Source organism: Topomyia yanbarensis, chromosome 2, assembly GCF_030247195.1.
Source record: "Topomyia yanbarensis strain Yona2022 chromosome 2, ASM3024719v1, whole genome shotgun sequence".
In the NCBI taxonomy this organism is placed as follows: Eukaryota; Metazoa; Arthropoda; class Insecta; order Diptera; family Culicidae; genus Topomyia; species Topomyia yanbarensis.
In genome coordinates, this window is record NC_080671.1 from 93809197 (window position 1) to 93835552 (window position 26356).

At 36.5% G+C, this 26356-nt stretch overlaps 1 protein-coding gene across 1 annotated transcript; it reads left to right on the forward strand.

Moving 5' to 3' along the window:
* Positions 1-4995: 4995 nt before the first annotated feature.
* On the forward strand, positions 4996-26017 carry LOC131679588 (uncharacterized). Its single transcript, XM_058960328.1, has 9 exons — positions 4996-5214; positions 5375-5552; positions 5622-5822; positions 7560-7879; positions 7964-7982; positions 15625-15810; positions 15872-16012; positions 24925-24984; positions 25474-26017. The coding sequence occupies exons 2-9, from the start codon at positions 5415-5417 to the stop codon at positions 25795-25797; spliced, it is 1389 nt and encodes a 462-aa protein (XP_058816311.1). The 5' UTR covers positions 4996-5214; positions 5375-5414; the 3' UTR covers positions 25798-26017.
* The last annotated feature ends 339 nt before the right edge of the window (positions 26018-26356 follow it).

A 26356-nucleotide genomic window follows, 5' to 3' on the forward strand; every position in this document is an offset into this window, starting at 1 on the left:
TGTAGACGATGTCGTGTTTCATAGTTCCTGGTACATTTTACCACCGACTGTCTATTACCCAAAAAAAAGTTATTTCCAGTGAATTTTACCAGCTGGAAAAAATATATGTATTAGTTAACAACAGAGTGAAACTATGCATCACTTTTGGCTACACAAATAACATGTATTATCATCAAAATTAAATCGAATAAAAAATTTGTTTCATTGTTACCCCCTCTCCCCTACATAGGATTCGTAATCGTTGATTTTTTTTCTTGCTCAGCGCGAGATGGTAATATTGAGTATTGGTTTTATAGGTAACCTACCTAGCAGTCTCCGTCAGACAAAGGTTTTTATAGTCAATCGAAAGCAAAAAGTTAGTACTTTCAATTAGGCAAATAATTCACTCAATTCACTATATGAAAAGATGCGTCTATTTTTGTTTAGATACTTCATCAAAGATGTCTAATTTCCAAAACAAATGGTTCAGGAGTTCTGAATTTTGATCGTGAAAACGGCGTTTTGAAACACTTATAGTTGAGATCAATTATATTGTCTATTTATTGATGTAGGCAACTCTATTTTATATTCTTCTTAATGAAAATTAATGATGAAACGTCTACTTGTTCAATAATGAAAAAATAGTAAGAAACGGTCAACAAACCATTGATATATGGCCTTTTGAAGTAAACATACCAACTTTTATCCATTTTTTTAATTTACACATTATATTAAACGTTTGGTAGACAACCCTATTTTCATATTTTTCAGTGCACCATATAAATAACACCTTTTGTACATTATATTTATGTACTTAAATGGTAAGGTTTTCCTTTAAAAACCGCGACACGTATAAACGATCTAAATAGTCAATGGACAAACATGGATTCACGCTTGAAGTCTGGTAGAAAACCCATCTATGATCGCATACCACATCCAAACCGTTATAAATTTCGATTCCGTCAATGAAATATTTTCAAACTTGCAGGGGATATACTTGATTACTACACCTTTCGAATGGCATGTACTAAATAAGTAGACAATTTTTTTTGCTTATAGAGATAGGACCAAACCCGTGGATGTTTGCTGGTAGCCTTATGAAACGTGTCATAAAACTTCAAATCACAATTTCTCTCGAATCTCTCGATGGATCATTTCGAAATTCACTGAGAAGATGCTTGGATACTGTATCTTTCAAATGTCGTATGACAAATTTATGGTCATTTTTGTTAATAACGGTTTTAGGAACACCGTGACAAAAATATTCTGTCCTTTTGAATTTAAAAGACTTAGAAGATTTTCGGAAAGATGGAAAAGACGGGTCTGGAAAACTCCTTATGGTCCGCTCCTCAACAAAATGGGAATGGTCTTGAAGAGTAGGTGCCAGAAATTGATTTTTGACACCATCTTGAAATCCAAGATGGTGGCTTTCGGTTTAGTGAAATTCGCTATAACCCAATCAATATAGGTATTTTCGGAATGGACTTGAAGAGTAGGTGCCAGAAATTGATTTTTGACGGCATTTTGAATTTCAAGATGGCAACTTCCGGTTTAGCGAAATTCGCTATAACCCAATCAATATGGGTATTTTCGGAATGGTCTTGACAAGTAGGTGCTAGAAATTTATGTTTGATGCTATTTTGAAATCCACGGTTGTGACTTCCGGTTTAGCGAAATTCGCTATAAACCTATTAATATGGGTATTTTCGGAATGGTCTTGACGAGTTGGAGACAAAGGCCGATGTTTGATGCCATTTTGGATTCCAAGATGGCTACTTCCGGGTTAGCCACATTCGTTATAACCCAGTCAATATGAGTGTTTTCGTGATGATCTTAACGAGCAGGTCCCAAAAATTGATTTTTGACACCATTTTGAAATCCAAGATGGCGATTTCCGATTTAGCGAAATTCGTTATAACCCAATCAATATGGGTATCAATATGGGTATCATATACATTTGGAACAACATCAGATGTTGTTTCAAACTGTTCTCAACTCTTATTCGACAGCTCTCACAACGCCACCCATGTTATAGCTTGGTAAGGGGGGTCAATTAAGGTTGTCTGACGTATTTTTGATGGTCACATAATTAGCTTCTGCATTAGAATCGTCAGACAGCCTTAGTTGATTATAGAATTAGGGATTTTTTTTTATAAAATTATTTATATTATATATTATTTTTGCTTCAGGTAGTTGATATTCGAGTTTGTAGAATCCTTTGAGCGTCTCATATACGAGTTCCGACGGAAATAGAGAATTCGATGGAAGAAATCTCTTTTATGAGACGGTCGACCGAGGGAGTCGAAATGCTGAATGAGATGAGCAGCGGTAAGCGAGTTTTACAAGAGGGAATGAGACACTTACTACAGAATATTCGATTCAACAAAGCCGAGAAATAAGTTTCAAAATGTGTAGATCTTTTGAGTAAGTGAATTTTATCATTTATGATCATTACATTACATACATATATATTTAAATACGCGTCGACTTCTTCCTTCCGGGAAGGAATCGAAAGTTTTTCTGTAATTTTTAATTCCAATTGACACAAACATTACATTACGGCGGGGCTGGTTGAAGGAACGATGACCTCGGAACATGTCTGGCGCTGTACACGAAGTGGGTCATCAGAAAGTCAATTGAGCTGACACCTACCTAAATCCATGAACCAAGTTATTTGCATGAATATATTTAAATACATGCAAATATCTTTTTTCTGTAAATCATTACCAGTTAGTGGGAGATAGGATGATTAACACACACACATACACACACATACACACACACACACACACACACACACCGGAAGTCGCCATCTTGGGTTTCAAAATAGCATCAAACATAAATTTCTGGCACCTACTCGTCAAGACCATTCCGAAAATACCTATGCTGTTGAGGTGCGGGCCATAACCATGATATCATACCCCTTTACCCAGCCCGCATAGCAAAATAAGCAAAATAAATCTAGAACAAAATGAAAAAGAAAATAGATCCAAAACGGAAACACAACTTTTGTTCCAAAGCGTGATGTTCAGCGAGAAAAGAAGTTCGGAAATAGTAAAGCAATCTAACTTACCTTGAAGCGCACAAAATGTTTCACCCAAATTTCTCACTGTTACTCAATTTTTTCCTTCCTTGGCTTGCTATATCGAACCATGTTATGATTTCACTGATCTCATCAGCAATCCATGAACCGGGATCAAGGATGCAAAATGCCTACCTTTTCTACGACTGTAATATTTATGCCTACACTCTCCTTTCTCATACGACGCTGCTGTCGTTCGCTAGTGCAGGACGCCTAGAGATGTTAGGCAGTAGCGATGGCAAGAATTTGAAGTGGATCTGGTACTGATTGAGCTTGAAATGAAATTGGGGCAGTGGATTGCACTTTCTAGCAGAATTGGGAATGAAACACGTCGAGTAGCCTGCTCTTCTACCAGAAAATCCAACACCAGTGTAATCCACTGCCCCGGTGTTTTTCAATGAAAAACCCCATAAGTGAAAGCCAAACGAATCTTCTCAAGGTGCATACGTTTACTCTGACGTGCTCCATTTGAATTCCTGCAAGCAGCTTTCTCGCATCCTAATGATATTGACATTTCCTTTGGTTGCAAACAAAGTGGCATCCGGAATTTTAACTGGTTTCTTGTGGAATTCCAGCTCAAATAAAACAACCGAGTCAGAATGTCTGGTTTGATTTCCCCGAATGAAAAATATGTATAAGGAAAATGATTTTTAAAGAACCTTGTTATTGTTTGGCTACAGAATCCGGTACAGATTTTTCTAAAGAAGAGTACAGATAGAAAAGACTTTTCAACTCCCGGTACAGATTTAATTGTGGCAACACTACTGGCAAGAGCAGTAGTGATGCGTCGCTGTAGCAGGCTGTACGGTTTGTGCAAATGTAAATATACCGGAAAAATGTGGTTTACTGGTACCGTTCGCATCCCTGTGTTCGGGACACCCGGTAGCCTTCCTAGAACTTACAAGAAAACCTTTGAAAGGGGTCATACTCTTTACATAGTCGAGGTCTTCATTACACTCGCAGGAAATTCTTCAAAAAGCGCAAGGCTTTTTAGCTCTTAGATTACCAGCTTTGCAGCTTTAAATTTCCAGACGATCTCGTGTGAAGAGGTGCGGCAACACACCAAGTTGTGCGAATTATGTTTGCGCTATAGGACCCGTACTGGTTGGCATATACGATGGACCTGTATTACGTTACCTTAAGCTCACTTTAAACATTCAAGAGTAATCGGTGCATTGGAAACGTCGGTACTAGGTACTTCTGTATCTATTTTCCACTGTTCTTCTTTCAATTTCAGTGATGTCGATGTCGTCCTCAAAACTAAGAAGCATGTGAGATCTTGCCATTATAGTTCCGTTCTTAAGCACGCTAGATATTTGCATCGCACCTGCAAGCGCTATATTAAATAACAAATTTAGTAAGTTCCTCGCCTTAATTCGAGCCATTTAACATCATAAAAGAATCGGATATCTCTCCGGTTTGTTTGACTTTTTATTTTGACTCACACTTCGTTTCGTTTCACTGAATCGTACGCTGCCTTGAAATTCACAAACAGATGATAAGTCCGTAAGTTATATTCTTCGAACGCATCCGTAATTTGTGGCAGAGTGCACATGTGACCCAGTGTCGATCGTGGTGAGATGTTGCGTGTCGTTTGCAATTTCATGATCTATTATAGATGGAATACTAGAATCTCATAGAAGAGTGACAGAAATTTTTGATGTATTACTGCTCTGAGAAAGAGATCGGAATATTTTTATTGAATTTTCGACAAACATATGATTAGGGCGTATAACCCATCTGCCAAAACTCACTTTCACAGATGTTGGTAGTAAACAAATGAGAGAAGTTTACTCTTTCATTAACTGCTCTGAACTGTGTTCGGCCAATAAAAGTCTGCCCAAGATTTTGCCTTCAAAGAGAATTCAGATAGTTGGTTTATACGCCATAATCATATGTTTGTAGAGATTTGTTTGGTTATCATGCTTACTTATGTCGTTTTCGCTTGAGGCAGAAACTAACTCAGTTTCGGAACTATATGCTGTCAAACCGTTTGTTTGAAGCCAGTTTCGAACCTAGGTTATGCTCCACTGAACTGAAAACCGAGTTGGGTTCCAACCTGAAATATATTTCGGGTTCGCTCGCACTACCGCTGTTTTGCGAGAACCCAACACAGTTCCATTAAAAACGTTTGTTTGAAGCAACTAACCTGGGTTAGTGTCTAGGTTCTCAATCGAAAACGACATTATAATTTTTTTATGTAGGGGCAGGACGTGATAGGGAGGAATCTTTTGTCAATGTATTTGTACTCGTATTGATGATTAGTTTCTCTACTCTCTATAAATGCGAATGTAATTTCTATTTTTCCAACAGTATAGTGTCATCAACTCTTGAAAGCTAAACTCTGGACAAAATGTTAAAGCTCTATACACTCCATGTCAGCCCACCCTGCCGAGCGGTGGAATTAACTGCCAAAGCGTTAGGTATCGATCTTCATCAACAGGAGGTTAACCTGTTGGCAGGTGACCATCTTAAACCGGAATATCTTAAGGTACTCTTCCATAAGAATTTCCAGTTGATATTCTATTTAAAGCTAAAGTGTGATGTTCATCTTCTCCAGCTTAATCCTCAGCACACAATTCCGGTGCTGGACGATAACGGAACAGTCATATGTGAGAGTCACGCAATTATGATTTATCTGGTGCGGAAATTTGGAAAAGATGATAGCCTCTACCCGGAAGCTCTTGTCAAGCAGGCCAAAGTAAATGCAGCTCTTCATTTTGAAACAGGAGTGCTATTTGCTCGATTGAGATTTTTGTTTGTAAGTATTACTGTGCATTTCACACCAAATTGGACTATCACCGGGGGAGTGCACTTCTTTAAAGTGTGATCAAAGATCAGGTTCAAGTTGAATCGCTTGGAAGGCTTCGGTGCACTGATTATATGATATTGTAAACCAAGGAAGGAATAAGTGCATCGAAGACCTCCAAATGATTCGACGTGAGCGTGCACTTTAATACACTTTGCAGGAAGGTGCACATTTGTGTGATAGTCCAATTCGGTATGAAGTTTAAATAGTGCTATATATTCTATTCAGTCTGTAATATTTGCACCAAGCATGTAAAAAGCTTACCAATATATTATTATTTGATCTAATAAGAACATATCGATCCCTTTTTTATATACCTTCGAGTGTTCGAGTATATGTTAGTGTTATGAGAATAGTGTAAATATTTAAATATTAGTGTTTACTGTATTACGCATTTCAGAGTACAGCAATATTTCCTTAACCCATACAAATTATGCATCAGTTGATAAGGCAGTCCATGCACTTATCAGCAATTTAAAGCAGGTGAAGTGGCCCTACAATAATCGTCGCCGTTGGTTAGTAGTTATCTACTTATCATGAATACGGGTTTACAGTTAAAATTTCAGATACTCGATTGTTTAACTTATTAGTTGTTTGACACACACTTTCTGGTAGCTATTTTTCATCCCATCTTCCAGTAGTAAGATGATATCTCGAAATATGACATGAGCAGTAGGGGAGAGAGGGTAACGGTGGATCAGCAGGAACTATGAAACAATCGCAATAAAATCATAATGCATGAACATAATCGTCTCATTCCCTCATATTTCATGGTTTCTAATTCTAAATTTCGTGTTACTATATTTTGGAAGATTTCTGATAACTCTATCTCTTTTAATGGATATTTGTTTGTTTTATAACAGTCAGAGTAAATTTGCCATAAAAATCATTATTTCATTTTTATGAGTTACCGTTCACCAGAAAAATATTTAATCTACTGTTATTTGTAGCAAATTTTATGCTCAACATTTGCCGCGAACAAAGTTTTTTGGTAACTTGTCATGGTTCTGTGCAATTTGACAATCTTCATAAATAGACCCATTGGGTAGCTGTGAAATGATGATATATGGGGAACAGTGAAAATTTCTTGTCTTTGTGATCTATATTAAAATGTGAATGGGTTCCGATCTTCCACGATAAATACATTTCATTAAATGGAAAGTTTGTCAATTTGGGCAAGTTTTGTAGAAATTATCGCCTCTTTCAGGATTGCATCTTATTTGCATATATGGTGGTCCGATGTTACGCGATGATATAGTGATATCTTGCGGAAACAAACAATTTGCGTCTCAAAATAACTTTAATAGGAAGCTTTGGGATCTTTATTCGTCAAAACAAAAGAATGGAATTCGCAAGTAGAATATTTCACTGTAGACGACGTCGTGTTTCATAGTTCCTCCCCATGGGGCTCACTGGTACATTTTACCACCGACTGTTGATTACCCAAAAAAAGTTATTTCCCGTGAATTTTACCAGCTGGAAAAAATATATGCATTAGTTAACAACAGAGTGAAACTATGTATCACTTTTAGCTACACAAATAACATGTATTATCATCAAAATGAAATCGTATAAAAAATGTGTTTCATTGTTACCCCCTCTCCCCTAATTTTTTAAAATTTATAATTTTATTATTATTAATAACATTACTATAAGTAGAATCATTTATAGCTCAATTTTCTAATTTAGGAGCCCATATTTTTCCACGGCGTCAGCGAAATTTCTTTTGAAAAGGCGGAAAATATTCAAAAGGCATACCAGCTTTTAGAGGACACCCTGAAGGAAGATTATGTCGTTGGTAGCTCGTTGACTATTGCCGATTTCAGCTGCGTGTCTTCTATTTCATCACTTATGCATGTTGTCCCGATGGAGAAAGCGAAATATCCGAAAATCTACGGTTGGTTGGGTCGTATGAAACGATTACCCTACTACGAAGAAGCCAACGGAAGCGGAGCGACCGCGGTAACCGAAGCCGTACTAAACACCTTGAAGGAAAATGCGACGAAAAAGTAAAAGTTCTATCTAAGCCTTTGTCTGAACTATAATAGATTAGTGTGGTTTATGAAGATTAACAATAAATTAACGAATTCAAGGAGAATTCACATCATAATGGTTCGGTGAGATTGTAATTTATTTATAATGATTATTGTGGAACTTGGAGAAACGTGATAACCAAGTTGATCTTTTTCAATTGCGAGTTATTTATGCTTGCTACAATTCTTCACTAAAATATTCTGTGCACTAGAAACAAGGAATAGCTTAGGCAAAGGCATGAAAACATACCTTCTGATGATTTCAAAAGGGTTGTATCATACTGTGGTAGAAATAGGATTCCACTCATAATCGGCAGCGATGCAAATGCGCACCACATAATTTAGAGCAGCTCAGATAACAGTTTGAGACGCACCGAATTGATAGAATACTTAAGTAACACAAAATCGTCCAATATTTGCACGATCTGGCAAAAAATAGGTGTTAGATGTAACTCTGCTCTGACAGTATTACACCTGCGTTGGCAAACAGGCTCGTACCCAACGAACTCGCACCGTCGTTATCTGATCATGGGCCCTATTCTCACAGTCACGTCACCTAGTGACTAGAAGAAAAATTCCTTCCAGTCACTAGGTGACTTGACTGTGAGAATAAGTACAACGTCTTTGATCATCTAAACGTTTAGATGTAGCAACCCCCTTGAGATTGCACTGCGTGTACTTATTCAATGTTGAATAAGTGGTAGTACAAAATTGGATTTAATTGTGTGAACTTTGCTAGAATATAAATTACCACTTGTTTGATCAAGCCGTTGATTGCACTCTTTTTGGATTTTCGATAAATCGAAAATTGTGTCACTTCCCACATGACCGACCGACCGTTACAATTTGATGGGGATTTAATAAATCGTTGGGAACGACTTGGCTAAGAGGGTTAATGTCACTCCTTTGGTTCCTGGGATGGGACAGAGGTATTTAGCTCTGCCCTGGCTAATGCGCCTAGGTTATAGCGCCTTTACTCGCTTGGTTTTGTATTCGAGTCGCCCTAATATTTACAAACCCCATATAAAATGACGGTATCGAGTGAACCTAGAGCGACTCTTAATCAAAAACGAATTCAGCATAAGATTTAGTTAATATCCCGAATTCACTACAGTGGAATAAGGGACTCCTGTTTGGATCGTCTCTCAACGGGTTTACCAACTCAAACTCATTCCGGACCGGATAGTAATCCTAAATGGACTCAAAATGACCTCTAGTTCAAAGGCAAAAACCGATTCCGACTCATTCGGTGCCGAAATCGACTGCTGCACCCGCGACGAAATACATACAGAATCCAATCAGGATTGAGAATCGATTTCAGAATGAGTTTTCCAGGTATCATCATCTAACCGGACTCTAGCTCTTCTGTAGCATATACAAAGAATTAAAAGGATAAACAAGTTAGATCTCACCAAACTATCTGCTCAATGTATCGAAACTCGTGAAGGCAATTGTCCAGTATTAAGCGGCGTCGTTTTCTTTCTGGCCGACGGCATCGACATCTATATATTCAGTTTCCCTAATCTTGCAGTCGGGAACTCAACTATTCCGATCATCTGTGCTGCTTGTGCCAAACTCAAGATCTGGAATTCTTGGTCGAACGATGGTCATTAGAGAGCCTCGCGGTTGTATGGGAAAATTTCAAAATAATTTAAACTAGCGAACACAGCACTTTTTGAGTTCCTTTTGTGGTCACAAATGCCTGTGCAAAATTTGGTAGCGGTGGGTTGCTGTGGGGCATACCATCCTCTTGTTGTGAGGTATATTATACTTAAACCGGGGCATTTTGCCATGGGTTAAAGAAGAAACTAGAATTTGGGCATCTTTGAAAAATGTTTAATTATACTTGTATCAGGATGTTTTTAATAAAAAATGAAACGGGTACTAATTTCTAACTAATATAACAATAAATTAGAGTAATTGGTGCGGAGATCATAGTTTCGAATGGTGAAATATACCTGTTTTTGCTTAAGGGGGGCGTATTAGACCGGTTTATTTTGCATTTACGTTAATAAAGATCGCTATTTCACTCAACATGAAAAACCAGCTTTATAAAACTGTAGTTCAAGCCTTGGTTAACAACTTTGTCGAAGACGGTAACTAGCTACGAGTTTTCAAGCAATAGTTATAACGATTTTAAAACTTATGGTTCAATCCAAATGCATAAATTTATTTATTTTTTTCAACACAGCCAGTGCACCACCGACATCGACATTTAAAATTTAAATTGATGAGAATATATTCATCGCAGCGCATTGGTGCCTTTGAATGAAATGTTCAGAATGAATTGCTGAATAACATAGCCTGAAAATGAAAAGTAGATGGGGGAGGGCTTGTGTGCTCCTCAATCCCTTTTTTAGTGGTCATCTAGTGTTATTGGCAGTGTTTTATTCTCGAATTCCAAAAATTGATTCTAAACTCTTTTCAACGTTTTCATTGAAGGAAACCACGACGCATGAAAATTTCTGGCTTAAGCGTTGTCAAACATCAGGAACAAACTAACAGACCTCCTTCCTCACTATACAGACCGATTCGAACGCGCTCTTTTCGCTTGACCACGAATCTGCTGTGCAAAAACCGAATGCGTAATCGCCATCTTAATTTTATCGGAAACAATCCCTAACATTGTAAACATTCTAAATCCAGTAATAAAGCGCGAGAAAATTAATTTTTTGGCGGAGCAAAAATTGTGTGCATGCGTCGTCGATGATTGCTACGATCGATCCTTCTTTTAACAGATTTGATTTTCATATAATATGAAATATGATTTACTAAGGCTGTGAACGATTTTGGTGAAATTTTTAACTTTTAGTTAAAATCTGACACTTCGAAAGTTATTTGCAAAATAACCCTACTCTGGAGCATGGTTAAAATTGACAGAGCGATAGTTAAATTTGACAGCTCGATGGTTAAAATTTTGCGCATGATACAGAATAAAAAGGTGGAAACATTTTCTGTACCAAATTGAGGTTGTCAATATTTTTCAATACAAAATTAAGGGATTAAGATTGAAACGAAAACGTGTTGTGTTAAGATTTGTTTGGGTTATTTCATGATGTAGATGTTTACCTTTCGAGGCTATGACTGTCATACTTAATGTAATAAGAAAAAAACTAATTTTAAAATATCGACAAATGTTCACACCTCTATTAACTTGTGGTGATCGCAGCTGTCAATTCTAAATAACTATCCGTATGTCAACTTTTGAAATGGTGCGCTCTCTCGATTAAATTTTCACATTCAAGAGAAAATAAATTTCGAACTGTCAAATTTTAACTAAAGGTTTAAAAAATCGCCAAATGGTTCACAGCCTAAAATTATCTTTAGTGTGTTTCGAACAGAAGTAACCTGCTTCATCATTCACGACAAGTGCACTCCCGTTGTCGTCTAAGTTATGTTGGATGTGTTCGAATGCAAAAAAACAATGTCGAATATAGTTCTGATAAGGAGATCCACAACGAATAAAATCATCGCATTACTTTGGCAGTATATATACTATTATAGTACATATACTGGTTTCATTTATTCGCTAAATTCATATGTACTGCATCCGTGCTTAATATTCTTGAGACTTTTATGCGTCATATTAGCTTTATTGAAGTATACAGAACTGGCAATAATGTTACATTTTGCCTGTGATTGTATACTTCAACGATGCTACTATATTGCTTGATTGCATTGTTAATGCTCAAATAGGTTTTTAATTGAATATTAGTGCTCTTCTATAACTAATAAAGAGCAATTTCTTATAATATCTTTTATATACGATAAATATAAAAGTATAAACTTGGTTTCTTCGGTAATTTGATCTATAATAGCATAATCTACAACTTTGCCGAAGACAAGGAAGGTTTATCTGATTTTTTTTGGAAATATATTTTCTGTATCATGTAGATGGATTAATCACTACACCATACTGCCAAAATAAATGCTTCTTCTTATCAAGAACCTTTTCCGGACAATTGATAGAACTAAATTCAACGGTTTAGATATTATCATCTAAACAAAAAGAATTGTACAATTCGCCCACCATCTTGGATATTTTGCGTCCCATAAAAAAATTATAATAGCATTCAGTATCCAAAAATTAAGATATTAAGGTAATTCGAACAAATTCACACAACATTTTGGGATTTGTCAGGCATTTGTTCGAAGACTCGTCACTGTGTAGTGTGTCCTTTTCTTTCGGCCCTTCTGCACATTATTCAATATTTCAATGCTATAGCACAGACTAACAGACATAACACTCGAAAACAATGCTTCGCTCGCATCAACGGTCATTTTAAGTATATTTGTCGTTGGAACTGTGGTCGCATTTGCAATTATGGCGCTACTGAAATATGAATCAGCATATAGGGGATAGACCACTAGTGAAAAATTATTCCCAAGTCTGAGAGGTGGTCCACCAGCAAATGAGTGTTTGGGACCGTGAATGAAAGGTAGAGTTAGTGTTCTGGGAAAATTTCCGCATATATATTTTTTAAGGGAATTTCCTCCTAGTGTTATGTCTGTTAGTCTGTGGTTATAGTATGAAAAATTACTACTTTTCTCCGTGGATAAGCGATATGCACAAAAATTTCAAAATTTTACCATAAAATTAAATGTGTTAAAATCTAACCTTTTCGTTCATATTATTTCAAAAACAAAGACGTAGCTCTAGTTCAAAAAATTGAATGTATAGTAGGGGAGACCGAGGAGAGTTAAAACAATTTTTTGTTTTTGTTGGATAAATCGACAAAAACTGTTATTCGATGATTGCTTATTTTTAAATTTCTTACTTCTGTTTATGCTTTATCAAATTACAACAGAATAACTGGTACAAATAAATAGCAAAGCATGAAGATATTGATTTTTGTAACAGTGTTCTATTTGTTTCAACTCTCTTCATACCGAGGTAAGTTGAAACAGCAATGAAATTGAGTTGAAACAAGTAATCAATTATCAATATTATCAAAACGTTTTCTAAAGCATCAAATGTTACAATTGTGTCATTTTTATTCGTTTACATTAAGATAGTTCCTTTAAATGGCACGCATTCCTATCATTAGTTTTCGCAGTGTATATTTACGTATAAACTGACACTTGTTTTGAAAATTTAAGTTGGATTTTGGTTACAAATACAGGAATTTCTGCACTTAAAATACTTTACCTAACCACTAATTAACTAGAACTGTAATACCAAGAAATTCGACACCCATTTTTCATATGTTTGGTATGTATTATTTTCCAACCACTTCTCTAAAACATTTTGCATTTATTAAAATGGTTGATATGGCCAGTAATACTATCTATGACTACAAGTGATGCGGATTCATGAAAACAGGTAATTTGTTATCCATGTTGGTAGTATTTGGTTCATTTTGAATTATGGTAACTTCTCTCCAAGCTTCAGAAGTTCTTAGAAGTAAACAATCAGAACAAATGCATATTCCGTGGTTAAAAAAGACCTAAATCTAATAAATTGAGAACGTAGATCACTGTTGTTTCAGGAAAGACGAAAGACGAACTTTGATTATTATTATTTGTTCAGGAAAGTTAATGTGATTATAACATTACCATAAGACTAGAAATTCATCATCGAGGAGAGTTGAAACAAGGTGTTTCAACCCTCCTAGGTCGAGAAGTAAGGCTGGATCCACAATTTACAATTTATGCATCGCGAAGATAGAAAGAAACTCATACAATTCATAAATGTTAACTCTTAACTACATAATAGTGATATTTTCATTCACTTAGGATATAGGATATCTATTTATACCATGTTGAAGAAAATAACTAAAACTTACTATTGCTCATTTTTTGTATTGTGTTTACCGTAAATACTCAACCACTCATTTAACGTAGTTGGCGTGTATTGGTGGGTTTGTGGGCACGATATAAATAAAACAAATGCATTATTGTTCTATTCCTAACGGCACAGTTTTGCTAATAATGGGCGCTGTTCCAACTCTCCTCTGTTTCATATCTCCTCGGTTTCCCCTACGTGCATAACTCGATTTTTGGTAATACAATTTTCAAAACATTTGTGTTGAAGACTTGTATGAAAACACTCGTAACATCCCGATCAGAAACACATAACAAGACTATTTCAAAACTATATCTCCCGTTGTTACTTGTTGTAATTTTCTGTTATTTTAACTACTAACGAGACCAAATTCATAACACAATATGTTACGAAAATTGCAATTCTGTTATATCTTGTTGTTTCATTCTGATCGGGATACGATCACTTTTTCGAAAACTGACAAATATACATAGCCTATGTGATCAATGACACGTGTTCTATTTACCCAACAAGTACCTACTTAAACTTGAGTTGAAACAATTCCTTCTGCCGAAGTCGAGCGATCCACCTGAATCTACTAGCAGATGATATAACTAATCGCTTTCGAAGTTCATACATTTCCTTCTAGTGACAAAAATGCGAAAAGGTGATGCTATACCTGTCAATTGAATGAATCATGAGCAGTCTACTAAGTACTCAGTGATTTACATACCTAGTGGCCGTAGAGGACACAGGGAGTATCAGCGATTTATGAGTAAGCTTCTTTCCGTTCCATTTATCAGCTAAAGAACTCAGTTGATTTTGCGAAAAGACACTTTTTAGTTAAACAGAGCTCGATACTATCAAGAATAATTATGTTTGTATCTGTGAGTGAATGATCTACCGACCACAAAGAATCCTTCCTGAAACTTGAACATACGTTGCAGCTATACTGAGATCGAATGTGATAAAGTTTATTATTATTGGGATAATTTTAAAATATTATTGCTTTTTGCTCGTTGAACTACTGCGTTACTCTCAGAAGCCATTAATAATTATTTTCGATCCATCAACTGGTCAGTGTTCAGTCAGACCGGACTAAGTCGCAAAATAGCAAAAAGTGAGATAATGATAGCACTGGATAAAAAATTTCTGCAGTCGCATTCCACTTTTGCCAGAACTGTAATATCTAACAATTAACTTGAATTATGGTAAAAAATAATTTCGAATTATAATGTAAGGGATGCTGTGATTCAAACTTTAAACTCGTTTTTATCGAAATCAATACAATGTCACTTAGTCCGGTCTGACTTAACACCGACCAATTGAGGTTGTTCATTTTAGCGACTTTGGCATTCGACTTGTTTGAGCGACCTTATTTTTCTAACATTGAACATACCTTTTTTTTATACGTTTTAACGACATTCAATTAGCTAGAGATTACTGGGTAGGGAAAGTTATGAAACTTAGAGCCATAGTACTCAAGTGAGAGCAAGGATGTGAAGTAAACAGGTTGTCACGGTAAAGATAGATACGTCTACCTTTATCAAGGACACATGATAGTGAACTCGAGTGATTCGTAGTTATTCTGCCTAAGCTCGACCCTCATTATCAGAAGGCAAAAATTAAGCCCGCACGATATTAAGCCTGTTCTAATGACCCTGCCACTTCTAGTTTTCCGATCTGTTTACTTCACATCCTTGCTCTCACTTGAGTACTATGGCTCTAAGTTTCATAACTTTCCCTACCCAGTAATCTCTAGCTAATTGAATGTCGTTAAAACGTATAAAAAAAAGAAAATGTGACTAACATAGTCGAAATAAAAAAGGGAAAAAATTGAACATACCGCAATATCAAAATTATCGCCAAATGCTCCTGTCTGTGTGAATCAACCCTAAGTAGTGACCAAATTACGCCAAAAAACAAAACTCAACTCAGTCTTACTCGCGCTTGATAGCAACAAAGTCGTGTATCGTCACGCTTCCTGCAATTACTAAATATGGTTATCGTAAAGCTTTACACTCGCCACATGAGCCCCCCATGCCGGGCAGTGGAATTGACGGCTAAAGCCCTTGGTATTACCCTGGACCAACATGTAGTAAACCTTATGGCGGGTGAACATCTCACACCAGAATATTTGAAGGTTGTAAAATCATTTATGTTAAATTGAATTTAGTTGCTATCGATGCTTATCTCACACATAGATGAACCCCCAGCACATCATACCAGTGCTAGATGATAACGGAACAATCATTCCTGAAAGTCATGCTATCATGATTTACCTGGTGTCGAAATATGGAAAAGATGATAGTCTGTATCCGAAAGATTTGGTCAAACAGGCGAGAGTTAATGCCAGAGCTGGGTAAGAAAACCAACCGGTACGTACATTCACTGGTATGGTGCTCAAAGTCTCAACACGTGTAAACGAGTGATCCACATCGTGTGCGGTTTTGATTTCGTTCACACGGTAAACGAAAACACAACCACGACCGAGTGTCGGTTTTGAAAACCAAACCGAGTCACTCAGCACCGTTTACATGTGTGCACGAGTTTCAACTCGTGTTAATGTATTCTAAACAGCGGTATCGGTTCGGTTTTAGAAAACCGAACCTGGTTTTTTCTGTACGCGGTACTACGGTAGAAAGAAGAGGCAGTAAATTCATGTGCAGTGCTGCCGAATAAACAACTGAACAACTGAATTGAATAAGGTTAGTTGTTGAGAGTCGATGGGGCAATATCGAAATGTTAGCTTCTGGGCGATTGTTAAAGTTTCACAATTGATGTTCGTTACACGAAATTCAAAATGGCTATCTTTCTTGGCGAATAATCGTATGAAACCGAGTAATGTAGATATGTTTGATTCGGGAAAGCCGTTGATGTTAATGTAAAAATGTTGAAATTGAAATTAATGACGTCAAAGATATCAATAAAAACAATGACATCAATGCAGTCAATGCGATCAATCCAATCAATGCAATCAATGCGATCAATGCAATCAATGTAATCAATCAAATCAATGAAATCAATGCAATCAAAGAAAACTATGAAATCAATCAAATTGAAAACAATCAATCAAATCAATCAAATCAATTAAATCAATCAAATCAATCAAATCAATCAAATCAATCAAATCAATCAAATCAATCAAATCAATCAAATCAATCAAATCAATCAAATCAATCAAATCAATCAAATCAATCAAATCAATCAAATCAATCAAATCAATCAAATCAATCAAATCAATCAAATCAATCAAATCAATCAAATCAATCAAATCAATCAAATCAATCAAATCAATCAAATCAATCAAATCAATCAAATCAATCAAATCAATCAAATCAATCAAATCAATCAAATCAATCAAATCAATCAAATCAATCAAATCAATCAAATCAATCAAATCAATCAAATCAATCAAATCAATCAAATCAATCAAATCAATCAAATCAATCAAATCAATCAAATCAATCAAATCAATCAAATCAATCAAATCAATCAAATCAATCAAATCAATCAAATCAATCAAATCAATCAAATCAATCAAATCAATCAAATCAATCAAATCAATCAAATCAATCAAATCAATCAAATCAATCAAATCAATCATATCAATCAAATCAATCAAATCAATCAAATCAATCAAATCAATCAAATCAATCAAATCAATCAAATCAATCAAATCAATCAAATCAATCAAATCAATCAAATCAATCAAATCAATCAAATCAATCAAATCAATCAAATCAATCAAATCAATCAAATCAATCAAATCAATCAAATCAATCAAATCAATCAAATCAATCAAATCAATCAAATCAATCAAATCAATCAAATCAATCAAATCAATCAAATCAATCAAATCAATAAAATCAATAAAATCAATCAAATCAATCAAATCAATCAAATCAATCAAATCAATCAAATCAATCAAATCAATCAAATCAATCAAATCAATCAAATCAATCAAATCAATCAAATCAATCAAATCAATCAAATCAATCAAATCAATCAAATCAATCAAATCAATCAAATCAATCAAATCAATCAAATCAATCAAATCAATCAAATCAATCAAATCAATCAAATCAATCAAATCAATCAAATCAATCAAATCAATCAAATCAATCAAATCAATCAAATCAATCAAATCAATCAAATCAATCAAATCAATCAAATCAATCAAATCAATCAAATCAATCAAATCAATCAAATCAATCAAATCAATCAAATCAATCAAATCAATCAAATCAATCAAATCAATCAAATCAATCAAATCAATCAAATCAATCAAATCAATCAAATCAATCAAATCAATCAAATCAATCAAATCAATCAAATCAATCAAATCAATCAAATCAATCAAATCAATCAAATCAATCAAATCAATCAAATCAATCAAATCAATCAAATCAATCAAATCAATCAAATCAATCAAATCAATCAAATCAATCAAATCAATCAAATCAATCAAATCAATCAAATCAATCAAATCAATCAAATCAATCAAATCAATCAAATCAATCAAATCAATCAAATCAATCAAATCAATCAAATCAATCAAATCAATCAAATCAATCAAATCAATCAAATCAATCAAATCAATCAAATCAATCAAATCAATCAAATCAATCAAATCAATCAAATCAATCAAATCAATCAAATCAATCAAATCAATCAAATCAATCAAATCAATCAAATCAATCAAATCAATCAAATCAATCAAATCAATCAAATCAATCAAATCAATCAAATCAATCAAATCAATCAAATCAATCAAATCAATCAAATCAATCAAATCAATCAAATCAATCAAATCAATCAAATCAATCAAATCAATCAAATCAATCAAATCAATCAAATCAATCAAATCAATCAAATCAATCAAATCAATCAAATCAATCAAATCAATCAAATCAATCAAATCAATCAAATCAATCAAATCAATCAAATCAATCAAATCAATCAAATCAATCAAATCAATCAAATCAATCAAATCAATCAAATCAATCAAATCAATCAAATCAATCAAATCAATCAAATCAATCAAATCAATCAAATCAATCAAATCAATCAAATCAATCAAATCAATCAAATCAATCAAATCAATCAAATCAATCAAATCAATCAAATCAAAATTGCGGCAATCGTAAGTTTTCGGTGTCTGCTGACCATATCCTTTCAAATGACACCCATATTGGTGGTGGTTCTCACTATTTTGTGGTAACCGGAAGTCGCCATCTTGGATTTCAAAATGGCCGTAATGGTCAATTTTCGGCGTCTGCTGACCATATCCTTTCAAATGACACCCATATTGGTTGTGGTTCTCACTATTTTGTGGGAACCGGAAGTCGCCATCTTGGATTTCAAAATGGCGCTAACGATCAATTTTCGGTGTCTGCTGACCATATCCTTTCAAATGACACCCATATTGATGGTGTTTCTCACTATTTTGTTTGTTTTGGCTGGGAAAGATGTAGAGTGGTTGAGTGTTTTGGAATAGTTCGTTGCTTTAAATGCTGTGTGTATGGACATAAGAGTACTGAATGTAAAAACTCTCAGGTCTGCTCTAAATGCGCAGGGGACCACATTACAGCAGAATGTGCATCAGAATTACTTTGCTGTGCTAATTGCGCTCAGATGAATAAGGACCGGAAGCTGAATCTGGAGACAAAACATGCAGCCTACAGTTTCGAATGCGCTGTGTATAGGAAGCTTGTTGAAAGAAAGCGTCAGCAAATTAGTCGTGACGTTGACCAGCATACCAGGATATCTGAACGGATTACTTTCTGTTACTCCAGGTAAAGCCAAAGAGGGTATATGTCCTCTCGAAGCTACCCTTGATACTGCACCCCCTCAAAATAATTTTCGGTTCCAGTCTTCTGTTGGACATACTCCCGGCTCCGTAGCTGATATTCATCCAACAATCTGCAATCCAAACGATGATGAACTCGCAACTGTTTCTCCAGGTAAAGCCAAAGAGGGTATATGTCCTCTCGAAGCTACCCTTGATACTGCATCCCCTCAAAGTAATTTTCGGTTCCAGTCTACCGTTGGACAACACACTCCCGGCTCCGTAGCTGGTATTCATCAAGCCATCTGCAATCTAAAAGCCATCTGCAATCTAAATTATGATGACCTCACGACTGTTTCTCCAGGTAAAGCCAAAGAGAGTATATGTCCTCTCGAAGCTACTTTTGATACTGCACCCCCTCAAAGCAATTTTCGGTTCCAGTCTACCGTTGGACAACACAATATCGGCCCCGTAGCTGCTATTCATCAAACCATCTGCAATCTAAATTATGATGACATCACGACTGTTTCTCCAGGTAAATCCAAAGAGGGTATATGTCCTCTCGAAGCTACCTTTGATACTGCACCCCCTCAAAGTAATTTTCGGTTCCAGTCTACCGTTGGACAACATACTTCCGACTCCGTAGCTGACTTCCACCTAGCTATCCATGACTCAAATTATGAAGACACCACGACTGTTTCTCCAGGTAAATGCCAGGAATGTATATGTTCCTCCGAAGCTAGACATACAGATACTGCCTCCCTTCAAATGAATTTATACTACCAAAACGTGAGAGGACTACGCACAAAGATCGATGAGCTGTTCGTAGCTGTAACCGACGCAGAGCACGACGTCATTATCCTGACAGAAACATGGCTGAACGACGAAATCAATTCCCTGCAGCTGTTTGGACCTAGATATACGGTCTATCGTAACGATCGTGACCCAGTCGTTTCTGGTAAAAAAAGGGGCGGGGGTGTACTTATAGCTGTTTCTAATCGGTTAGCGTCTAAACAAAAAAGTTTTAACAATAACGGCGTAGAACAACTCTGGGTAAACCTTAATAGCCATGGTATTAACACATGCGTGGGCGTCGTATACCTCCCTCCGGACTCCGCAGATAACATAAACGTTATTCAGAACCATATTCAATCCGCACTTGACATTGCTAATTCGCTAGAACCCCAAGCTTCTCATTTGTTATTTGGAGATTACAACCAGCCTGGTCTTGTATGGAAAACGACTTCTTTCGGTTATGCTTACGCCGACCATTCTGACTCATCCCTTTCGAGATCTAGCGTTGCTTTACTAGACGGGATGTCATTACTCAACATGCTGCAAATGTGTACCATCACGAACAGACTAAATCGCACGTTAGATCTTCTGTTTGTAAATGAAGATGCATACAAGAACTGCCATGTCTATCGTGCAGATGAGCCACTCGTTGAAATAGATTCGCATCACCCTCCCCTCTTAGTTGAGCAGACCTGTCCTGGACAGGTTATTTTTGACGAGATTCTTGACGATTTGAAGTATAACTTTTCAAAAACCGATTTTCTTGGACTCAACAACTCACTGCAAACGATTGACTGGGTGACTTTGCTCAATAACGCAACCGTTGTAAATGACGCAGTAGAAGAGTTCTCATCGATCCTGACCCAACTGTTTGAAATATATGTCCCAGCCCCGCGTCCTAAACCAAAACCACTTTGGTCCAATCGACGTCTCCGAGAACTTAAACGACTGAGGGTAGCCGCGCTTCGGCACTACACCAACCGAAGAAATCCCAATACAAAGCGGGAATTCATATATGCTAGCAACAATTACAAAGCTTATAACCGCTTCCTATACTCTCGGCATGTATTACAAACGCAATCTGACCTTGAGCGAAATCCGAAACGTTTCTGGTCTTTTGTAAATGAGAAGCGTAAAGAGAGTGGACTTCCTTCTAGTATGACTCTGGCAAATGAAACTTCTAGCACGACTCGCGGTATCTGTAACCTGTTTGCAAAACATTTTTTGTGTGCATTTGAAATAGTTCCGACTACTCCAGAACAGGTCGAAATCGGACTACGAGATGTTCCCAGGGGTGTGATGGGCCTAGGTAACATCCATTTTACGGAGGAAGACATTGTTGCTGCTACTGATAAATTGAAATCTTCGACTTCGGCTGGTCCTGATGGGATTCCTGCCATTATTTTAAAAAGATGTGCGAGTGCCCTTTCCGCTCCCCTAAAGCTGATTTTTAATCTATCTTTGTCGCAAGGGACGTTTCCTCTTTGTTGGAAAAAATCGGTTATGTTTCCTGTTTTTAAAAAAGGTGATAAGCAGGACATAGCAAATTATCGGGGCATAACCTCTCTCTGTGCGGGGTCCAAGTTATTTGAAATTCTAGTAAGCAATGTATTGTTCCGGGAAGCCAAAACATATATATCAACAGATCAACACGGGTTCTTCCCAGGTAGATCAACATCCACGAATTTAGCACAATTCACTTCACACTGTATTAAAAGTTTTGAATGCGGAGCACAAGTGGATACTATTTATACAGATCTCAAAGCAGCATTCGATCGTGTTGATCACTCGCTCCTACTGGCGAAGATAGAAAGATTGGGTGCCTCACTCAACTTCACCAAGTGGCTTAAATCATACCTTGTAGGTCGTACCTTATCTGTCAAACTAGGAAATGTTGAGTCACATAACTTTATAAATTTATCAGGTGTGCCCCAGGGTAGTAATCTTGGACCCTTGCTGTTCTCCTTGTTCTTCAATGACGTTTGTAATGTCCTTCCACCAGGATGCAAACTTATCTATGCAGATGACCTTAAACTGTTTTTTATTGTACGATCTGAATTGGACTGCATTGAACTACAGCGACAACTAGATGAATTTTGTAACTGGTGCACTCGAAATCGGTTGACTATCAGTGTATCCAAATGCTCAGTAATTTCTTTCACGCGCAGAAAAAATCCAATTTTGTGGTGTTATACTATCTCAGGGAAACTACTGGATAGAGTGTCAGTTGTCAGGGACCTTGGTGTACAGCTGGATTCTAAATTGACGTTTAGAGATCACTATTCCCACATCATTGCGAAAGCCAATCGGAACCTTGGTTTTATAATTAGAATAGCCAAAGAGTTTACTGACCCATACTGTCTGAGAGCACTGTACTTCTCTCTTGTACGCTCCATCCTGGAAGCTTCAGCTATCATTTGGTGCCCGTACACAAATGTCTGGATTACCAGAATTGAATCTATACAAGCTAGGTTTCTCCGATATGCCCTTAAAACCTTGCCATGGCGCAACCCGATAGAGTTGCCACCTTACATTGAACGCTGTCGTCTGCTCGACATGGACCCTCTTTCAAAAAGGCGAAATATATCCAGAGCCGTGTTTGTAGGGAAAGTTCTAACAGGTGAAATAGATGCCCCAAATATACTTTCTCAGATTAATGTAAATGTGCCCGCTAGAAGTATAAGATCGTGGAATTTTTTAAGACTTGACTATCAAAGTACTGATTATGGACAGAATGAACCCATAAGGGCGATGTGTAGCGTATTTAATAATGTTTATGAATGTTTTGACTTCTCTGTATCAAGTGACGTTTTTAAAAATAGGCTTAAACGGCTAACTTAGTGCATAAGATGTGATTTAGATAGTGATTTTGATTTGTTAGATGTATTATTAGTAACACATTGTAATGTAATGTAATGTTATGTAATGTAATGTGTAATATTGTTTCATATGTATATGTGAAAAGATAATGAGGTTTTTACGCGCATTTGGAGGTTGTTTGATGGACTCCAAATGGGCTTTTCCTCATTCTATATTTCATGTAGACCATGTAGGTCAGATGAAAAATAAAATAAATAAATAAATAAATAAATTTTGTTGGAACCGGAAGTCGCCATCTTGGATTTCAAAATGGCGGCATTCGTAAGTTTTCGGTGTCTGCTGACCATATCCTTTCAAATGGCACCTATATTGATGGTGGTTCTCACTATTTTGTGGTAACTGGAAGTCGCCATCTTGGATTTCAAAATGGCGCTGATGGTCAATTTTCGGTGTCTGCTGACAATATCCTTTCAAATGACACCCATATTGATTGTGGTTCTCACTATTTTGTGGTAACTGGAAGTCGCCATCTTGGATTTCAAAATGTCGGTAATGGTCAATTTTCGGCGTCTGCTGACCATATCCTTTCAAATGACACCCATATTGATTGTGGTTCTCACTATTTTGTGGGAACCGGAAGTCGCCATTTTGGATTCCAAAATGGCGGTAATGGTCAATTTTCGGTGTCTGCTGACCATATCCTTTCAAATGACACCCATATTGATGGTGGTTCTCACTATTTTGTGGTAACTGGAAGTCGCCATCTTGGATTTCAAAATGGCGCTAATGGTCAATTTTCGGTGTCTGCTGACAATATCCTTTCAAATGACACCCATATTGATTGTGGTTCTCACTATTTTGTGGTAACTGGAAGTCGCCATCTTGGATTTCAAAATGTCGGTAATGGTCAATTTTCGGCGTCTGCTGACCATATCCTTTCAAATGACACCCATATTGATTGTGGTTCTCACTATTTTGTGGGAACCGGAAGTCGCCATTTTGGATTCCAAAATGGCGGTAATGGTCAATTTCCGGTGTCTGCTGACCATATCCTTTCAAATGACACCCATATTGATGGTGGTTCTCACTATTTTGTGGTAACTGGAAGTCGCCATCTTGGATTTCAAAATGGCGCTAATGGTCAATTTTCGGTGTCTGCTGACAATATCCTTTCAAATGACACCCATATTGATTGTGGTTCTCACTATTTTGTGGGAACCGGAAGTCGCCATTTTGGATTCCAAAATGGCGGTAATGGTCAATTTTCGGTGTCTGCTGACCAATACGGATCCAAAATCTTACGATTTCTGTTCACAAGTCCGAATAAGAAATATTCTGAACGCCTGTTATGAACCTATGTATTATTTTCGTACCGCAAAAAATGGGTTAATATTCTATACCATTCTTGCTCTGAAAATTTTGTCGAACAATTTTTGCGCCAAATGATATTTGACCCGCTTTTGCCTGAAGTTTTGATAAATATACCATTTCGGATCTAAGAGAATATTTTAACCCACTTTTACCTGATATTATATCTGAAATAAATTTGCACTAAATTTCTAATAAAAATGCTGGCAGCACTAGCATAGCCGATAAACATCAACCCGAATACACAACCGCAACACAGCCGAAGTTTGGTTTCGCTATTCTCGTGTTTCGTTCCATACTCGTGCACCGGTAAACGAAAATCAAAACCAAACCACGGTGCTGTGTAAACGAAACTCGGTTTGGTTTTCGTGTCTCGTTGAAACACAACCAGCGGTAAGACCGCACACGATGTAAAGGAAACAGAAAATCGTGTGGAAATTTGGTTTACCGCACCGGTACTAAACCGGTTTTTTCCCACCTCTGGTTAATGCAGCTCTCCATTTCGAGTCTGGTGTGTTGTTTGCTCGTACGAGATTTATAGTGGTGAGTATGATGATTCCTTAATTTCAGGTTGCAGTATTAAGCGCGATTCAGACGATACATCAGCTTCCGTCAACGTCAACGGAACGTCACCGTTCCGTCAGGATAATTTAAATACGTTTCTTTTGCGCCCGTTCACACGTGCCGTACGTCAAAACGTTCCGTGCCGTTGATGTTGTGTGTGAATGCCTCCATTTAACTGCATAACTTATCCTGACGGAACGGTGACGTTCCGTTGACGTTGACGGAAGCTGATGTATCGTCTGAGTCGTCCTTTATACTGCTTTCAAATGATATATATATATATATATATATATATATATATATATATATATATATATATATATATATATATATATATATATATATATATATATATATATATATATATATATATATATATATATATATATATATATATATATATATATATATATATATATATATATATATATATATATATATATATATATTAATTTTCTAACTTTGTAGGAACCGATTGCATACCGTGGTATTACTGAAATTTCTACTGAAAAGAAGGAATGTGTTCAAAAGGCCTACCAACTGTTGGAGGATACTCTTGTGGATGATTACGTAGCAGGGAACTCGTTAACTATTGCCGACTTTAGCTGCGTTTCATCTTTTGCAACATTAATGGGAATCATTCCCGTGGACAAATCGAAGTTCCCGAAAATTTACGATTGGTTGGATAGGCTGAAGAAATTGCCCTATTACGAAGAGGCTAACGGAAGTGGCGCAGAAGAACTAGCTAAGTTTGTTCGCAGCGCCTTGGAGAAGAATGTTGCGAAGGCCTAAGTGGATCTTCCACATAGATCGCTTATTATATAAAAAAAAGTTCAGTTTTGCGTTGAAATACTATTATAGAAATTAGTATGCTGTTATAAGGTTCTATGAGCGCCTTTGACTTTGATGAGCGTGCTCAGTTTTTCAGTAAGCATCATAGTAGATTTAACCGCTAAACAAAGTCACTGCTGACTGTTTTCTGTAATAAAGAGTGAGTGAGACTTTATTTTTACATTTCAAGTGAAAACTGTCAATGTATGGTAGCTTCTTTTCGCCCAGTTTCTATTATCACCATACTCATTTGAAGCCGTTGCGTTGGTTGGAGCAGTGTCTGCCATCTTTGTTAAACGCATTGGATCAAATGGTTGGGCAACCATTGATTCGAATCGTTACATATTGTAATCCAAAATCTACGAACTGGGACTTCTGCGAAAAGGGCTTGCCGAGTAGTTTTTATGGGTATTTTCCAGAGAAAGAATCTCCAAGTGACTTGGATAAAGTCGTAGATAAAACAAGCTCACTCCTAGTAGCAGCAGACCAAGAGGTTGGTTCGCTTCTAATTATGCGTACT